This window comes from Poecilia reticulata, linkage group LG5, assembly GCF_000633615.1.
Source record: "Poecilia reticulata strain Guanapo linkage group LG5, Guppy_female_1.0+MT, whole genome shotgun sequence".
Taxonomy (NCBI): Eukaryota; Metazoa; Chordata; class Actinopteri; order Cyprinodontiformes; family Poeciliidae; genus Poecilia; species Poecilia reticulata.
The window spans coordinates 16,782,960-16,801,287 of NC_024335.1; the positions used below are offsets into that span (position 1 = coordinate 16,782,960).

Here is an 18,328-nt window from a genome sequence, read left to right on the forward strand (position 1 = left end):
TGGCATCAGGTCAGTAATTTGTTTGCTTTTCAACCCAACAAAAAACAAAATCTGATTAAGCCGACAGCTACAACACACAAAGAACATATAAGTCAGACAAACTAGAGTTGAATACATGTTTGCTTTTGATTGTGCAATACCACCGTATGCCCTCCTCTCCTCCCATTATTTGTGATCTTTTCCATTTGCAGGGTGTTGAAAGGGCATTGATTTTGAACAGGCACAAGGGAAAATAGAAAAGGATTGGGTAAATGTCTGCATTGTTAGTTTGCTTTTGCCCCGGCTGCCTCCGAGTCGGCTGCCAGACTCTTTCATTCCGATAAAATTAAAACGCTTCAAAAATAACTTTTCTGCTTCCAATAAGCTATTTGAGGACAGGAGAGATGTTCAGTGCATGCCGGGGCTGTTTTTTTTTTTAAAGACAGGAATAGAAAAAGTCTTCTGCAGTTTGTATAAGGGCAAAATTGTGGACTTTAGTTGTGGAATCAGTTTTGCTTTTTCTCGCCGTACTCAAGCAGTTGAAGAAGAAAGGTTCAGTCATGTCACATGGATGTTTTCACGTCACAACCATTAAATCAACAGCTACAATATGTTTCAGCTGCAGAGATGTTGACATCATTCTATACATGTAAAACAAAAAAATGATGGAAGTGTGTTGATTTGTGCTCGATTTCTTGCCTAGCTGGTCTTTAAAGATAGAAAATCAATTTTTGTCTGCATGGTGGTCTCAATGCAGAACGGGCTCTTACTAACGGGGGCGACGTTGGGAGCCGATTTGCCCTGTTTTCACGCAGCTTGTGTGCAGAAGCTGAGTGGCCTCGGGGGGCTCAGAGTCAAACCATCAGGTAATTACTGTCGTCTGTGGACTTTGCAGGCAGCGGATCAGATTAAGAGGCTCTATGATCTGTTCCTGAAAGTCGACGCCACTCAAGTTGAAGTCAATCCGCTCGGAGAGACTCCCGAAGGACAAGGTATCGTGTTTCGCAGTGGAACAGCTTTTGCATTTTTTTTTCATGTTAATGATTTCCAGAATTGTATTTATTTTAATAAAATAAAATAAAGCGAAAGAGCACAGCAAGTCGCAAAGATGCTATCGTCTCAGGCCTGAATGCGTTGCAGGATGTGAAGTGTGCTCTAATTGCAACACACTGACATCAGCCACTTGTCAACATGACTTTATCTGCTTCAAAATACAGATGGCTTCAGGGAGCAGAGCTCTGTATTTTCACACCATGCTGCTGCTTCAGTTCTGATAGCGATTTTTAAGCTCATCCAGAAGTAACGGGAAAAAAAAGCAGCCTCTCATGCTTCCCTGGTGTACCGCAGTCTGAATATGATTCAGAAAAACAGTCAAACAAAAAAAAAAAAAGAAATCTATCAATTGGATACGTTTCTGAGAAAAGGGGATCAGGGTAATTCCAGGTCCTCAAAACGCCTGCAGCTACATTTAGATTAGTAGCAGACATCAGAAGGGTTGTTTTAAGTTTCTATTAGAAATATTTATATTTTTCTCAGATATTTTTTCCTATGTTTCTAAAACCCAAAGCCAGTTCATTATTGTTACGTGTGGAAATTCTGGGCCAGACTCCGCAAACCCCATTCAGATCTCAGTAATTGTCAAGGAGTTTGGTCACTTGAGTGAGTAATAAAGGAGCAGGAATCCTCCAGTCAGAAATCTTCCTTACTCCTTATACATGAAAGGCAGATTAGGACAAATTGCAATTAAAGGTTACAAAACCCCTTAAATAGGCTCGCTTTTTAGCAGCTCACTTTAGCCTCTTACCGCTTTCATCCACAGAAACAACTATCGATATGATGCACAAAGCATCCGGCAGCACAGAAAAGGAAAACGACTCAGCGTGAGCTTAACCTCACTGCTCTACGCTGCATTCACTCTAGTCCTGCTCAGTTTGCTTTAACCAAACTGCTAGCTGCTAACGACGCTGAAGTTAGCGAAGTACTACATTAAATTGGTATTTTGCAATTTTCATCAAATATTACTTGGAAAGGAAAACCCAGGACATCTTTACAAGCAACATTAAGGGTTAAGGAAGCTTGGCATTTAGCTTTGTCTCCTGTCCTTGAACCCTTTTGTGTTTGGGAACATTCAGACAGACGGTTATTTTCTGATCAGACCAGCTTTCAATGGGTTGCTCATGCGCTTCATTCTTAGTACATGCACTGCCTTTTAGGGCTCCCCTGAGAAGTCCTGACCAGGTTTAAGGCTTATTGTCGCTGTCTCCATTATAACAGCAACTGCATTAAAATATTTATGTGTTGTTTCGATGCTCTTTGATTTTATTTGAAATCTCTTTCTCCCCAGCTCCCATTAGCTGTCTTGTATTTGGAGGTGTGTGCATGTATCTTTGGGTTTCTGAGTTTAGACCTGATTAAGACCTTCTCTTTGTGACTGTCTCGCTTAATAAGGTGTCTGTGAAATGGCTTTATGGTATTTATGTTGGCATAAGAGAGCTGTGACGGTTTCTGCATCAGTTTAAAATAAACCCTAGACTGTCTGATTTTCCTGTTGTTTGTGAGCTGACCCAAAAAGTGTTGATTAAAAACAGACGTCATGGAGTTGTGCCATATTGGGTCCTAAAATTGCTTCTCTTAGAGTATTTTTATTCACTTCTCTGGTGTATTTAAAGATTCAGTTGTGGTTCGGTAACATTTTATTGCAACTACCATCCTTAAATTTCACACAAGCTCTTTCCCTTTTATAGCTTGCATATTTTGACCAAATTTAATGTACATGTTGAAATAAGTTACATCAATCGCTCACAGTAAAATCTACACAATGCGACTCTAGCTCAGGTTAACGGGGTTACATTTCAAGTCCTCATCATCCATCTGACAAAGACGTTTTACTCTGTCACAACAAATCATGTCTGACCTTGCAGCACTGATTTTTGTTAAACTTGTGCTGACCTTGTTTTTTTTTTACATTCTTTCAAAGAAAGAAAGGAAAAAAGGAAAATAAGATCAGTTTTCATTTTCTCTAACACTGAACAGATATAAAGAGATGTGTTCTGTTGAGACACTACAGCAAGATTACTTGCATCTTTAATGTCACACATGTTAAAATCTTATTTGTGTTAAAATGAACTTTATTTTAAAAAATATGAACAATGACAGGATAAAAGGTTTACGCTGAGGTATTTAAATATTTCTGTTTGCTGGAAGGTCAATATTTAAGCATTTACTGCTCAGTTTGTGCATGTAACCATTTACCATGTCTTGAAGAAAAGTATGGTATATCCATTTTTTAAAAATGTAAACATATTTAAAAACATAACTGTTAAATTGATTTTAATTAATGTATATTTCAAAACTAAAATGTGTTGTTTGAAACAATTACTCTTTCTTTTCTATAGAATATTTGTGTTGTATTTATCAGAAGCCTGCAGTGTAGTTACATAATAAATGTTTTTAATAGATTTTTTAAAACCTTAATATTTTGATTATAGGCCTAGATATTTTGTAACTTGTAAAAAATTTAAAGAGCTGTAAAGGAAATATTACTTTTTTATTTTGTTATGTTAGCTATCCGCAAGCTAACATACTCTCACTACTAGCATATTTGTCTGATAAGGAACAAAGTCAAAGCATTCCAATCAGTGTTCTAAGAAAAACCAAACATTTTATTTTAGCACACAATTTTATATCAGCTGAAAAATTTTATTTTTTCTGGCAAGAAGTAGTGACGCATGAAGCATGCTAGTTAGCCTGCTAGCATGATAGTTGCTGTGGAGACATGTCAGTATTTCAAGTTGTCTTGTTTACCTTTACTTATTTTTTTCATGATTAATGTCCTCAAATTCCCAAAGCTTTGTACATGCAGCCATATTGAAAATGATCACAGAGAGCAATTTCCAGGCTAACCGTTTCTCTAAATATTTCAAGATGTTTTTGGTGAAATAAGACTAAAAAAATCTTCAGAATGACAGAAATGTTTTTAGATGGTTTGAAAATAAGGAAAATATAGCGGACCTCATTTAATTGAGAATAAATACCATTGATTTGGAATATGAGCATCTGCCCTTCTTTAATTATCCAAATAATTATTGAGTCTTCTGTCAAAGTACCTCAGAGGTCCTTTAAGGAATTGAGCTCAATTTTAAATAAATGAATCAAACACAAATTATAAAATGTATCCATCATTAGAGTGCATCTTGAAACTTCAAGCTGCACTATATGCTCAAAAATAGCATGCAAGGGAAGAAGCATGCGGATCAGAAAGTATCATCCATATTCCAGAGGGCCCACTTTTCTGCACGTGTTTTGATGTTTTCCCACTTCAGCACACACTGTTTAACTAAGCTAGTCATTAAGTGTGTTCTCTAGGTCTTGATGAGATGTGGGAAAATACTTTGTAATGTCTAAACATGTGGCAGCAGGAAATCACCAAAAAATAAGAGAAAGTGGAGGATAAAGAACTTCACAACTACGCAAAGGATAGTACGAACCTAAAAATGTTGAGCTATGAAATGATGCCGATTAGCAATTGTTGGGGAATGAATCCTACCTGACACAAAATGGACAGAGCAATGTAATATTTATTTAATTTAGGTAGTTTTGTAAAGTGTGTATATTTGTCTTAAATTACAGCCATATGAAGTTTGTTTTATGTGGGAAACAGACTTCAGCAGACGACTGGAGTGTGTTTTGTTTACATTTCCACACAGTTTGACGGCATCCCACATAAACGCTCTGTATCTGTGCGGGTATGCCATCTAAATGTAAAACTATGTGTATAGTGTGGTTACATGTAGACCTTGTTGTTTACTTTTAAATTAGTTTAAAAACATGTTGGATTTTTTTCCATTTACACGCCTGTCAGCATCAAAAGCACATAAATTAATGAGTCAAACTGTGAAATAACCATGACCGGGGAGGAAAAGGGACAAATTTCCCTCTGCTCAATCATTTAATGCTTTTAAAAATCATAATTGGCTTCCGTTTATCTTGTCCAGTTCCTCCCCTTCTTTACCTTTTCTCTTTACCATTTCCCAGTTTGCGTTTTTCTCGCCAACTCCATTACTAACGCCGCCCTCACCGTCCTTTCTTTTTTTGCCCACCTGTCTTCCTAGTGGTCTGCTTTGATGCCAAGATCAACTTTGACGACAACGCCGAGTTCCGTCAGAAAGATGTGTTCGCCATGGATGATATGACGGAGAGCGACGCCACGGAGATGGAGGCAGCCAAGTGGGATCTTAAATACATCGGAATGGATGGAAACATCGCCTGCTTTGGTAGGAGGACAGAGCGCCGTCACAGGCCGCATCCACCTGGACACACAAACACCAACAAGTAAATGAGTCACTGTCAGTAGGTTGACACCTCCTGGCAAATGGCTTTGACCGTCTTACAGCAAAAACCGTGTCGGGGGGAGGGGGAAGTGAAGGAAACCGCTGTAGCTCTCGTCTACGTTACAAGCAGTTTTCTGAAGACTCCAGAAACGAACGCTGCCATAACCAATGGATTCTAATTAGCCATAATCCGCCCAGAAAGTCTCCAGTGAGCCAGATTGTTAGCATTCTCATTAAAGGCCTCCTCTCTTGTCATAAATCAAAGCTTTTACAGTGTACAGCAGCACTAACAGGTGCTCTCGCTCCTTACCCCGTAGCCTCCTAAACACATTAGATGTGTGTTAACGCCCTCGTCACCCCCTCTTCCCCGCTCGCCCCCCCAATTCTGCATCCCCTGCTCCCACTCTCTTAAAGTAACAACAGCTTTTAAGACCCCGCAGCTTCCTTGAGAGCTCCGTAAGGCACCAAAGTGACAGCTGTTAAAGCAAATTTCCCTTTTACTGAGACCTCAGTCGGAGGGGGAGCTTGCCAAGACTCAATTTCAGCTTGTCTAAACCAAATGAGGTAAGACATACTTGTGCCACTGGCCCCTGCACAACCCAGCAGGGTGATGGTACAGATGGTTAGGTAAACGATGGCAGGCCGTTATAAAAAAAAACTATAAAAAAGTACAGCTGAGTCTCATTCAATTGAAAATATAAACTTTTTTTTCACTAAATCACTAAGGCAAGAATTTCAAGCTTGATTTCTGTAACAATCCAAGTAGATCACACCTGTAAGGAAATCAACACAACTGAGTTTTTAACCTTTGTGTGAAAAAGACAGAGAAATAAATTACACACGTGCTCTGAAATGTGTTTAAGAAATATTATAAATTTGTTTTTTTTATGACACTTTCCAGATGTCACTTTTCTGAGTGATCTAGTCACGTTGCTTTGATGTAATTTTGACCAATTCTTCCCCATAATGTGTCATCAAATCTTAAAGGTTCTGACGATCGCTCCTTTTCTCAACTACCTTTAGTTCTTTGCCTCTGTGTTTGGGATCAAGACAACCCCATTATTTATTTATTTATTTATTCTTTTAATCTTTGAAGAACAATGAATAACGCCATTTCACCATCACTCACGATGTGTGCTATGAAATCAAAAACGTTCACTGGGCTACTAAATGTTCTTTGGGAAGCTTTAAAAAGAGTTCAGTGTGAGTTTTCTTCAGTAGTGGAGTCTTGTGCAGTGAGAGTGGAAAAGGCCATGACAAATGAATGTATTACTGTAGTGGTAATTTTTACACATCTTTATAGAGAAATGATAGTGGAAGTACCTGGTTGAAGATGGTTTGTGATGAAATTATGTCCTTTCTATGTTCAGATCGTACATATAAATGTCTTCGCCATTAGATTCAGATTCTGTATATTCTGTTGAGAAACCTTTGTAGGTCAACAATTAGGACTAAAGTAGTTGACATAATTATTATTTGCACTGACAGATTTCGTGACTTCCCATTTTTATTACCCATATCTTAATTTATGGACTAATTTATATTGATTTCAGTGCTTGAGTTGAATTCCAAGTCTAATGTTTACAGAGAAAGTTACTGAGGTCTTCAGTACCTGTTTACTTGCTCTGATGTCTTGCTATGCTATACATATACATATATATTTATTTATTTTTATTTTTTCTTCAGTGAACGGAGCCGGTCTGGCCATGGCAACATGTGACATCATTGACCTCCATGGGGGAAAGCCGGCTAATTTCCTGGACCTCGGGGGCGGTGTCAAAGAGAGGCAGGTGTACGAGGCTTTTAAGCTGCTGACTGCTGACCCAAAGGTAACGGCTAGCTATCAACAAAAGTGGTTTGCTTCTCTTTCTGTCGCACAGCTTAACCACATGAATCAAGCCCATCAGTGAATCCGCTTCCTTATATCGTCGAAATTCAGCTTGACGACCTGTTACTATTATAAAAGTCATGTTTCTTGTCAAAAAGTGAGTTTTTTTTTTTTTTGGTTGGCTATTGCCGTGACGCTCAGACAGTAGCGCTCATTAGTGGGGCTTGGCGTTTGTCTGTGCTTCACAGAGTTAAAACAGGCTTTTGTGTCGTCATATTTCATCATTTCGGTTGCTGAGAGCAGATGAACTCTATTCTCAGCTGCATGTTTGGATGTCAGAGGCTTGTTTCAATAGCCGTCATCATGCGCGTATCAAAAAATAAATTTAAAAAAAGCACAGTCAGTCAGAAGCGCGCTTCTGAGAGTCTAAGTGAGTGACAGCTTGGGCTGTTTTGCAACCGATTCGACTTTATGTTCAGAAATCTAATAAGTCCAGTCTAAACAGTGTGAGCCGCGTAACTGTCCTGCACGGCTGATTGTGTTTTGACAGTTATCACATCACTAATTCCCTCACTGCTGTCGCCCCCCGTATCCCAGCACTGATCTGCGGTTGCCTTTTGAGTCGGCGGCCCTTTGACGAGCGGAATGCAGATTTAAATGAGCTGGTAATCAGTCCAGCTTTTAAAAACCACCTTCCAGCAACAACAAACACTTCTTTGACTCGACAGTGTTTCGCTCTAATTACGAGCTGCGATGGCTCGTTTGCTGTTGTTTTCACCTCGGGCGCAGGTGTAGAAATGCGGTCGGAGGAACACTTTACCATGTTTATCTGCGAAAAAGGTCTTTGAGTTTATGCCCGTGCAAAAGAACAATTTGCAAATGGAGAACTTCACAGGTGTTTCAAAGCATGAAAGCCCAGTTTGGAATGAATTGGATGCCTTTGGATTTCTGAGTACTAAGACGATGTCCAAAATAATAAAAAAATAAAACAAAGCAAGTTCAGTCCCAGACGTGGCTATTGGAACCTCTTAGAAAGACTCAAAATAAATGTGTCGTTTGTTTCATCTCTCCTCCTGAAAGTTCAGGAAAATCCTTCTTTTTAATTCAAATTCATTCCTTTACTAGGGAAGAATAGGATGTTATGTTTTTGCTGTCTAATTCAGAATAGTTGACTTGTTTGTTCCTATATCTGTAAGAACTCATTTAAATGCTTACCTGCTGTGGTTGACACTTCTGTCTTTTCGCCTCCACTTGTCAGCTTTCCAGTTTTACGCACGCTGTACTGTGGTAAAAACTGGAACGGTACATTTTTAGAAAGAGTAGAACTAAGATCTTCACATACACTGAATAAAAAGCTTTTTTTCCCTCCCCCTTTTTTTTTTTTTAAATCTAAGTTTATACACCGTTTCAATCCCAGATTTCTAAGCTAAGTTATAACTCCCAACATTTAGGTGAAATGGAGGCGTATCTTTTAAGGCAGCACTTTAAACATTGATTCTTAAAGGTGCCGTATTGATCTATTTCGGCAATTTCGTGCAACATTAAACACTGTGGGAATGCCTGGGAGCCAGCCACCGGTTCTCAGATTGGAGATGTAAATTTCACGATGATCACATCAAATTCAGTCCAGTTCTCTTCCTTATTTTCATGTATATTTTGCTAACATTACTAAAAGGATATATTATGAACTCCTAAAAATACAGAAACGGTGCACATTCTCATAAAAACATACTCTGTATTTTCTTATTGCTTTAAAGTATAATTTCAACTAAAGCTAGTAGACATTTAACAGTGTGAATTCTTAAAAACAAAAAAAAACTTCTCCAATCAGCCCTTACTGCCTGTCAAATCACATTTCTGCTCTTTGATCGATTTGCCCTTCTAATCTGAAACCCAATAATGGAGCAACAAGAATACGGTGGTTTGAAAAAGACATGCAATCAACAGGAAAGACAGGGTCTCGCTCGTCACTCCCTCCCCATACGGAGCGGTCGTGATTATTGTAATGAGCTTTTTAAAAATAGGTTGGATATTTGCGGAGAGAAAGTGATAGAAAAAGCGGGAAAAGGAAAGAAACTCCCACATGGACAAGAGGACCTACCCTCCTGTTCCTTCGTCTCATCGTGTCCTGGGCCGTCTCCCCAAATGCAGATTGGGAAATAAGCCTGCTGTCTGTCCCTCCTGCTGCTGCGGACGGAAATAGCAACGAGAAGCTCCTCCCTTACTGGAGGAGAAAAGTCGAACAGGATTGACATTAAAGAGAGTTGGAGGCGCCATTAGCATTTCAACCCGGGTAGCTGGGAAACCTGCTCTGATCTGCACAGGGAATGTTAATCATTTCATAATTTCAGCAAGCTGCTCATTTGCATTTATTTTCTGCTTTCTTTCTTTCTTACTTTTTGTTTTACTTAGAAATAGATGTTTAAATCGCACTGTGGATTTGGTGAACTCAACAAACAGAGGTTTGAAGACTCAGTGAGGTTGCTTTATGGCAACTGGTTGGTTGTCAGTTTGCCTTAAAGTGCCCTCAACTCTTAAACTTTTATATCAGATTTATTAGAGATTTCACTATTGAGACGTTTTGTGCCTGATATTCGCCGAGTTGTTTTCTGATCCTGACTCTCTGCCTGTACACACAAACGTCATCCCATTCTCAAAGATATTTTATTTAGGGATTGATGGACTTTAATACGACATGCTCTTACAAAAGCATCTGCTTTCTGGATCAGCTGTCTGCACTGGTGTATTTTAGTGAAGACACTGTTGCAGCGATCAGTTTAACTATAAAAAAAAACTTTTATAAATGTATGAGTTTCTCAAGATGTTGAAACATTATTCCTTTAACCCTAGATATGGTTTACAGGTGTTGGAAGACCGACTTTGTAGTTGTCTTTATGTGTAGAAGCAGGGTGCTGGATTTATATATATATATATATATAGACGACTAGACCAATTCCTTAATTTGAATGGGTGACTCAATACTTCTAGAAATATATTGTGTGCCACTAACTAATGCTGCATTACATTTCCTCAGTGTTACATGGTCTCTGCTTTGATTTCACTTTGTGCTACTTACCTCATTTACATCTTGCACCACTTCAAAACACCCAGGGGGCATTTAAGCTTCTCATCAGACTACTAAACCTTGTACAGCGTTCATTAATGTAAGTCATGTGACTAAATCATATGAGCAATAGAGTTCAATCAATTGATAATTTTCTTATATTAGAACATTTACAGAATTGACTTGGTCATAATGATAGTGGATACCACAAAAAGTACAAAAATAGGATCTGGGGAAAAGTCCCGAAACTACTATAACAATTTAATTTTTTTGTTTTTATCAGATAATGTGACGAGTTCACTGTTACTGGTAAGGAAGGTACTTTTGTCCCTACGAGAGCATCTGCAGGACATCCAGCAGTGAGGTCAACATGGTTAGGAAAGCCCAGACCCGAAAACCGCCTTTAATTAGTTTTTAAAGATACATCTAACTTGATAAATACTGCAAAAATCAAACATTTTCTTCCTACTGACAATAAAGAGAAGTTTGCTTAGGGTCTGGGACATTAATGTTTACTTCATGTTTTTATCTGATTGGCTGATAAATTACCTTGTCGTCTTTTTCAGTCCATTTCCAGCTAATTGCGATAAAGACTTGTGTACAGAGTTTCCTTAATTAATAAACATCATAACATTTAATGGATTGTGTCTCAGCTGCTCTTTACGCAGTTCTCTCCTGAATCTTTAACTGATATTAGTTTTATTCACTATATCTCTGATGAATGTATTCTCATTACTTAGTATTTGTCTGTTAATATTTTGGTGAACATCATTGATGGCGCGTCGTATAAGTTTGTTACAGAAGAAGATAAAGAATTGGGTGCCTACTGTAAAGATAGCCATTAATGTCTCGCTTATCCTTATCGGCCTCTGTGACGTTTTAGTCGCAGCGAGAGTCAAACGATTTATAACCCATTTAAATCCTAGAACCCATATGAACAAGGAACTGGCTTGTAATAAGGTCTTTCTGTGGCAACCGTCACAAAAAAAGCTGATATTTTAGTATCTGTCATCTTTGTTAGCCACTGTCTCTCTGTCACACTTCGTTTTTTCTGTGTGTTTTTGCTTCTTTCTGTCTCTTTTCCCTGCTTCTCAGATGCTGCTTTGATGTCTCTGGGTCATTGTGCTGAGAGGAGTGGAAGTAATATTAGCGTCTGCAGCTGCATAACAGAGACGAGGCAGGAGATGACAAAGCCTTCTTCTTTTTCTCTCTCGGTTCACCTCCTTCATATCTTCCCTTTAAGCATCTATTACCGTAAAGAGTAATATTTTTAAAAAAGTAAATGGAAAAGGAAACTCGCGTACTTAATGGAGATACTTTTGCGTCGCTACATGCACAGGAAATAAACTCCAAAATGCAATGAAACCGAGGAAAAGGAGAAAATAAAATGACTGGAAGCAAAGTTCTCGCTTTTAAATTTGTGAAGTTTCGTGTGGCTCGGTTGTCTCCACCAGACCATTCAGCTTTGTTTGACTTGAGGCCTCCCCCACACCCCCAGCCCTTTTTATGCGAAGACGTATTTATTTTCCATGCTGAAGTAAATAGCTGCACTTTCTTCATATCCGCAACTCGAACAGTTTGTTGACAGAACAGCTGAATTTATTGGGGTTTTTCTCAGATCACCTGTAGGCACGGAGCAGGAGCAGCAAAGCTACACCAACAGCCAAATGACCTTGTTATTGCCTCTCGCCTGTGCCATGGAGGAAGTGGCAGATGGATATTTTTTTGTCCAGCTTGACATTTATGTTGTTCTCAAGGCTTAGGGCTGTTTTTTTTTGTTGTTGTTGTAATTTCTATGGGCTACAGAATGTGATGGAATTCCTTTAGAACGCTGTTTACCCCCCATATCAGCCTTTCTGCAATAATGTAACTGAGACTTTATTTAAAGTAATGTAAGAATAAACTTCAATTCTCATGTTTTATCGCCACGGCTTTGTAAAATCATGATTGGGAAGCAGAGGGGCTAAACCGCCGCGTTCGTTTCTTCCCCTTTAAACCTGTTTTTTGTTCACGATCATCAAAAACTTCATCTGTTTTTTGTTTTTTGTTTTTTCTGAGGCAGAATCATTTTGCACCAGGAGGGAACTCCTTATAAAGATATGAAGCCTTTCAGAACAGTTTGTTCTGCTGAGTCTGGGGCACGTTTTTCGTCGTGTGTGTTGTTGGGGAAGCTCAGCCTCCCGCTGCTGTTCTTCAGCACGTCCGCAAAAACAAATTTGAGAAAAAGGGGCGATAACAACACCGAGTATATGCAGACGAATTAAAAGGCAGGTTGAATGTGTTATTTTCAAAGCTGATAGTGCATTTAAGAACATTAAAACCGGCAAACTGACCCAGCTTTATTCAATACACAGTACACGAGATCAGTGTGAAAATATGTTATTGTTACTGCTGAAGTTTTCATGTTATAATGAAAGAATGAAAGTATTTCGGCTGCAAAGTTACTTAAACAAATACAGTTTACTCGCATCAAAACAAACTGTTTTACCTCAGATGTCTCCGTCAGTCTTCGGCAGCACCGCCAAGAATAAGTTGGACGGATGCGACCGCCACTTTATCTTTGTTTTGCTGTGGCGATTCTCTTCTCTTGTTTTATTTTTGAAAGGTTATGACATACTTATCATTGGTATGAATCTCATGATGGTTTTAATGATGTTTTCCATCCTGCTTTATCCAGGTTGGAATGATTATACATTCTAGCACCTTGATATAAACAACTTCCAACTTAGAAGATCCTAAATCTAGTTTTTAAAGCATGACTTGTGTTATTGTTTTCCACTTTAAACATCTAACCCAAACTGTCTCAATCTCTCTTTCTCTCAAATGAAACAAATGCTACATAGATTATAGACTATAGCGTGAACTGAGAGGATTCTGACTAAGGAAGAAGGGAGTTCTATAAAATCACACTCAAGCGCTGTAAGAATCTGTCTCTGTCCACACGGATAAGCCGTCGTCTTCTGGAGTAATGTCTTACGATGAGAGACGACAAAGATTGAGTTGTTGGGTCACAATGTCAAGAAAAACATTTGGAGGAGTCGAGGCGAAGATTTTAAACTAAAACTAACTGTATAAACTATCCAATGTATAAACTAGCATCACTTTCTTTGTCTTCACCTTAAATCGATTGATTTCATGTTTAATAAAATTGGGTTTTCTAAGAGGACAGTGATCTCTAAGTAGCTAAACCCAACCCAAGCTTTGTAGTAGGACAAATCTTCAGACAAAGTGGTGGAAAGTTTCTCTGCATTCTGCTGAACATTTAATCAAATATCGGTTGAAGTCTATGCACATGTCAAATTGTGATCCTGTGAAGATGATAGAACAGTCGTCATAAATGTAAACTTTTTTTGTTGTTATTATTATGTTTTCCTTCACTCTATGTAACTTTAAAAGGTGCCTCCCACAGTTCTCTATCCCCCAAGGCCCTGAAACAAAATGGCACACAATTTAGCTTCTTTCCGTCTCAGTGGCTTTGCCTCTCCTTACCTTGTGGTCCATCTTTAACCGCTTTCCTCCTCACGGTGACACTCCAGATCCCATCATCCTGTCCACAGGGCCAGACTCTTTCTGTTTTCCTAAGATTACCTTTCTACAGATTTTTTTAAATTTTTATAGATGACATTTGCCACTAGTTATTTAGTTGGACATGACTGCACATTTATACCGAGTGTAGTGTCAAAATGCCCCCATTAGTGCTCCCATCATTCTGTCTCCTGTTTTTTTTTTGTGCGTGTTTTACTTCGTCTATTTCTAACTCCTCTCTGAACTTCTCTCCCTCCTTGTGCCTCTCCTGTTCCATCCCTGTAGCCTTTCATCTCGCTCAGTCCTGTTGCACTCAAAAGTGAGGACCTACTCTTAGTTTCACGGCTGCTAGCCGAATCCTGCAGGAGCTCATCCCGACGCCTCTAACGTCGGATCCTGCATCTGACGTGCTTCGACGTTCCAAGATGTTGCGGGACGGAAGAAGCTCCACTTGGGCTGCGAAATTTGTTCTGAACAACAACAGCAACGCCGCCTTGTCCTTGAAGAAACGCAGGAAGAAATAAAACAACTATGTGCTAAAAAGCTATTTCCCTGGTGCTTTAAAGCATATTGTTCTACTGGAAACCACACGGCCCTCCTACTTTCATCACAAACACATGTAAATAGGTGCAAATACGCGGCTCCTGTCGCCGCCGCTCGTACGCACGTGCAGCCCACCTGGGACCCGCATCAACTTTTAATCACAAGACTCGCATGTGATGTAAAAGTCCTAAGCTGTTTTATTTTGGAGCCGAGCGAAATCACCTCTCTGTCTGGAGCCGCGGGCCTGTGGGAGATGCTGCTCCCACGTGTAATAAATACAAGCAGTACAAGCGAGAAAGAGAAGAAAGCAAACTACCCTGATAATGGAGTTCATTCTCGGCGTGCGGAATATAACACAAGTACTAAATAGGGGAGCAGCCTTTCGGGGACGCATACTTAGTCCGGCCGACACGCTGGGGCTGCCATATTGAGGCCAGGCTACGAGAGAAGTGAACATTGCTTTTGACAAGCAGACAGTTTGTGTGTTCTCGGGGAGCAGTAGCTCTGCTTGATGTATTTCTCTCTCTTTTTTTTTTTTTTTTTTTCTTTTCAATTATGTGCCGTGTTGGTCATTGTATTGGTTTGCCATTACGGGAGGAGGGAGGCTGTACGTTATATAATGGTTTTTCTGGCAGATTTGCTTACAGGGCAGTAAAATCTAATAGTGACCGTTATAGGGTTGGCATTGTGCGCATTGTCGTCCACCATTGTTGGCTGTAAGATTAGTGTTGTGTTTTAAGCCAACCCCGTAATAATGCTAACTCTCTGTTACTCCATGAAACTTTCTCACTCCGAGCGTGATGAAATGCTACACCTCAGTTTACTTTGTGTACTTTTTTTTATTATTATTATTTTTTCCATTTTGGATGCAGAAATTCGTTTGTTTCTTTCTGCAGGTTTCAAGGTTGTACATTCCAGCCTCCGAGACGGGAAGGGTAGGAATTTATGTCCCAGTTGGGCCGCTTTACCGAAGCGCACGTCTGCTGATTAATGCATCATGAGTACGGGCGTGATTAGATCTTTGTTTTGTTTACACACATCAAAAAGTGAAGGGAAACACTCCTGGTCGTACTTTGCAAAACCGCAATTTTCCTACAAAAACACAATGATCAATAAAGAAGCGTTTAGTTTAGTTCAGTGTATTTACTTCAAAGCATTTCCTTTTATCCTGATTCATAATTGCTCGCCTCCATTCCAACAGAGAAACGTGGCGGTGGCTCCGGTGCATCTGGAGCTCGTCAGGGTTCATGAGGAAAGAGGAAAAGATTGATATGCGCAAATTTAAAGAGGAAATATCTAAAGCAGTCAGCAGCATTAAATAATTCAGCTTATCTTGGACATACGATCAAAGCTAGTGTAAAATAACTTAAAGAACATCCAGATCTCTGTAGAGAGATATAGTTATATAGAGATATGATGTATAAAGAGTTTAATTTGATTTTACAGGGAGTAAACTTATTTTCCTCCAACCTCTGATATTTTATGCTTAATCTAGTGTGGAAGTAGCTGTATTTTTGCATAATTTATCAGTTTTGAGAAATGGTGTTGAATACACTGATGGTGAGCTGCAGTAAGGGGAACTGCAGCGCTGTGAGGGTGTGTCAGCTCTGACTTCTGCACTCTGATAAATACATTGAAAACACAATGAATCACTTTGTAGAACGGGTATAAATTATGAACTATTGCCTTGTTGGTATAAATATCTATCAGAGCCCTTCGTTTTACATTCACGTCAGTGATTTCTGAGTGCGTTTCATTGACGACAAAGAAAGAATGACTGTCGGTCCAGAGTATGATGATTACTACATGAGAACTTCCAATGTTCTTCTCGGAAATGCATAATAATAAAACGCAAGATTGTTGGAGAGCTGCTCTTGCCAATTGATGGTGATTAATGTTCGGGAATCAAAGCAATAATGTCCAATTTCCACCATTCTGGGAGGGTTCAACTGGAACGTGAAGGGCAAACGGTGTGAGTCCGCTCTCTTTGCCGAAGGTTAATTTGAAGAAGGGATATAAATGGGTAGAGATGTAGCCGACCTGTCGGGTTGATTTGCCCTTTTGGGAACTAATGCCAAGTCCGTCGTCTTCTCCATTTGATCTGCATTAGAAGGGCATAGCATGCTTTTAAACACTTCTATTTTATTTTTTTGCTGCCTCATCTGTCAACAGAGTTATTACTTAACCATTATGTTTGAATAAAGGGCATAGATTGCTAATGTATTCACCCCACCTCATCACCTTGTCTTGGCATCAATTTGTCCCCATTTGATTTTCACATAACCCTACACACGCAAACACATGTGCGTACATCTACACACACACACACACACGCACACACACACACACACACACACACGCACACGCACACGCACACACACACACACACACACTCAGAAATGGAGAGAGACAAGTCCCATGGTTATGTCTGATTGAGCTTTCCCCTGTCTGCCATTCCTCATTCTCTTGAAATCAATAGAGGATCTTGGATTGGAGCTCAGGCTAATTGAGCAGTGCGCTCCTTGTTCTCTTATTTTTGCCAGGAGCATTTTGTCATCACAGCACCGGGTTCACACTGTGGTGGTTGGGTAGAGGCTGGATGGATGGTACCAATACAGCCTTTGGAGGCTGCAGACAGAGGGGATCTGCATGTGGCAGAGCAACTTTTTGTCAAGGACTAAATGGACGTAAAACTTAAACATCTGTCCATCCAAACACCTTCCTCTGCCATCGATTCTCATTTATTATCTTTACATTTTCAAAAGATTATCAAGATTATCATTTACTGTGCTGGTCTTGTAAAAGCATAAAAATAAAATTGAAAGTCTTACAAGGTGTTTTGTTTTCCAACGAATCCTCTTCTAGTATTAAATTGACACCAGTTCTTTGTGTTTCAATCACCAAAAGCTCTGGGTCTTGCTGTCATTTGGCACTGAAACTGCACCAATCTCACTACCAGCTGTTTGCTGGACCAGTGGAAAAATGCCTCAGTTGGTACCGGGTACCATTTCAAAAGGAGGTTACACAGAGATGAGCTGCTTCGGATTGCAAAGCGGCGTTTTCACACCCGGTAGTAGGGTAGACTTGTTTAGATTAGGCAACAAAATTGCAGCATTTGTTACATTTTCAGCTAGTGCAGATCGCTTTCACGTTGCCTTATGCCAAACAAACCAAACTATTTGAAAAGACTTCTGTATTGGATGCTGAGCTCAACTTCCTCCCTCATGAAACAAAAATGAGTGTCGTCAGCTTTTAGCGGTTGTAGGATTTCTCATTTGTCTTTGGCAAAAGATCACACACCATTTTCCCGTTAGCGCTCGACTCGCACGCTTGTTTTGTTTTGTATTTACCCAGAATGCCCTGCTTTATAATGCACTTCCTGCTTTTGGGGTGGGCTTCGGTCTGCTTGGCATTCAAACCGCACCAAAGTTCACTTCAGCCTAACCATTAACTAAGTTTGTGGTGGACCACTGCGTTGGAGTTCGATTGCACACTCACGCCTCCCCACATGAATTTCTAGGCAAACAAACTAGAGCTCAATTAAAGTGGGCCAAACAGGGCTGGTGTGAATGCACCCTAAAATACGACTAGGAAGGAAGCATAGCATCTGTTTGCTGATACTGAGTAGAATAATTGGTGTTGTTAAACTTTTTCACTTTGCCCTGCCCATCTGCAAAAGTTCTGACTAAAAGGCAGGTTTAGTAAGGGAGACATTTTGAGATTCCTTTATAGAACCAGTTAGAAACTGGCCCAGTTCTTGTACTGAAACTGGTTTGGAGGAAACCCCCCAGCTGCATTGTTTCATGTGTCTTCTTGTCTGAAGACGAGATGTGAGGCCGCTCAGCGACTCGAGTGATGAGGCCATTTGTGCTCCCTGAGCCGTGCACTGACACAACAAAACGCAGCCCTTTTTCTTTGCTACTTGGGTTCTAATGGGTTTGATGGTCTTCTAAATTTGTTTTTTAATGATTGCATCACAGTTTAATTGCTTTCTAACGTTGTTGTAAATTAATTAGCTCCGTAAAAGTAAAGGGCTGTTAGCAGTGTACCAAAGCCTTC

General features: G+C 39.7%; 1 protein-coding gene across 1 annotated transcript in view; it reads left to right on the top strand.

The window, feature by feature from the left end:
* Window positions 1-18,328, top strand: part of suclg2 (succinate-CoA ligase GDP-forming subunit beta) — an 89,909-nt gene that overhangs the window by 36,183 nt on the left and 35,398 nt on the right. Inside the window, exons 7-9 of the mRNA XM_008409649.2 lie at window positions 875-971; window positions 5,091-5,252; window positions 6,996-7,138. Coding sequence (XP_008407871.1) covers window positions 875-971; window positions 5,091-5,252; window positions 6,996-7,138 — 402 coding nt within the window. The remainder of the gene's footprint in view (window positions 1-874; window positions 972-5,090; window positions 5,253-6,995; window positions 7,139-18,328) is intronic.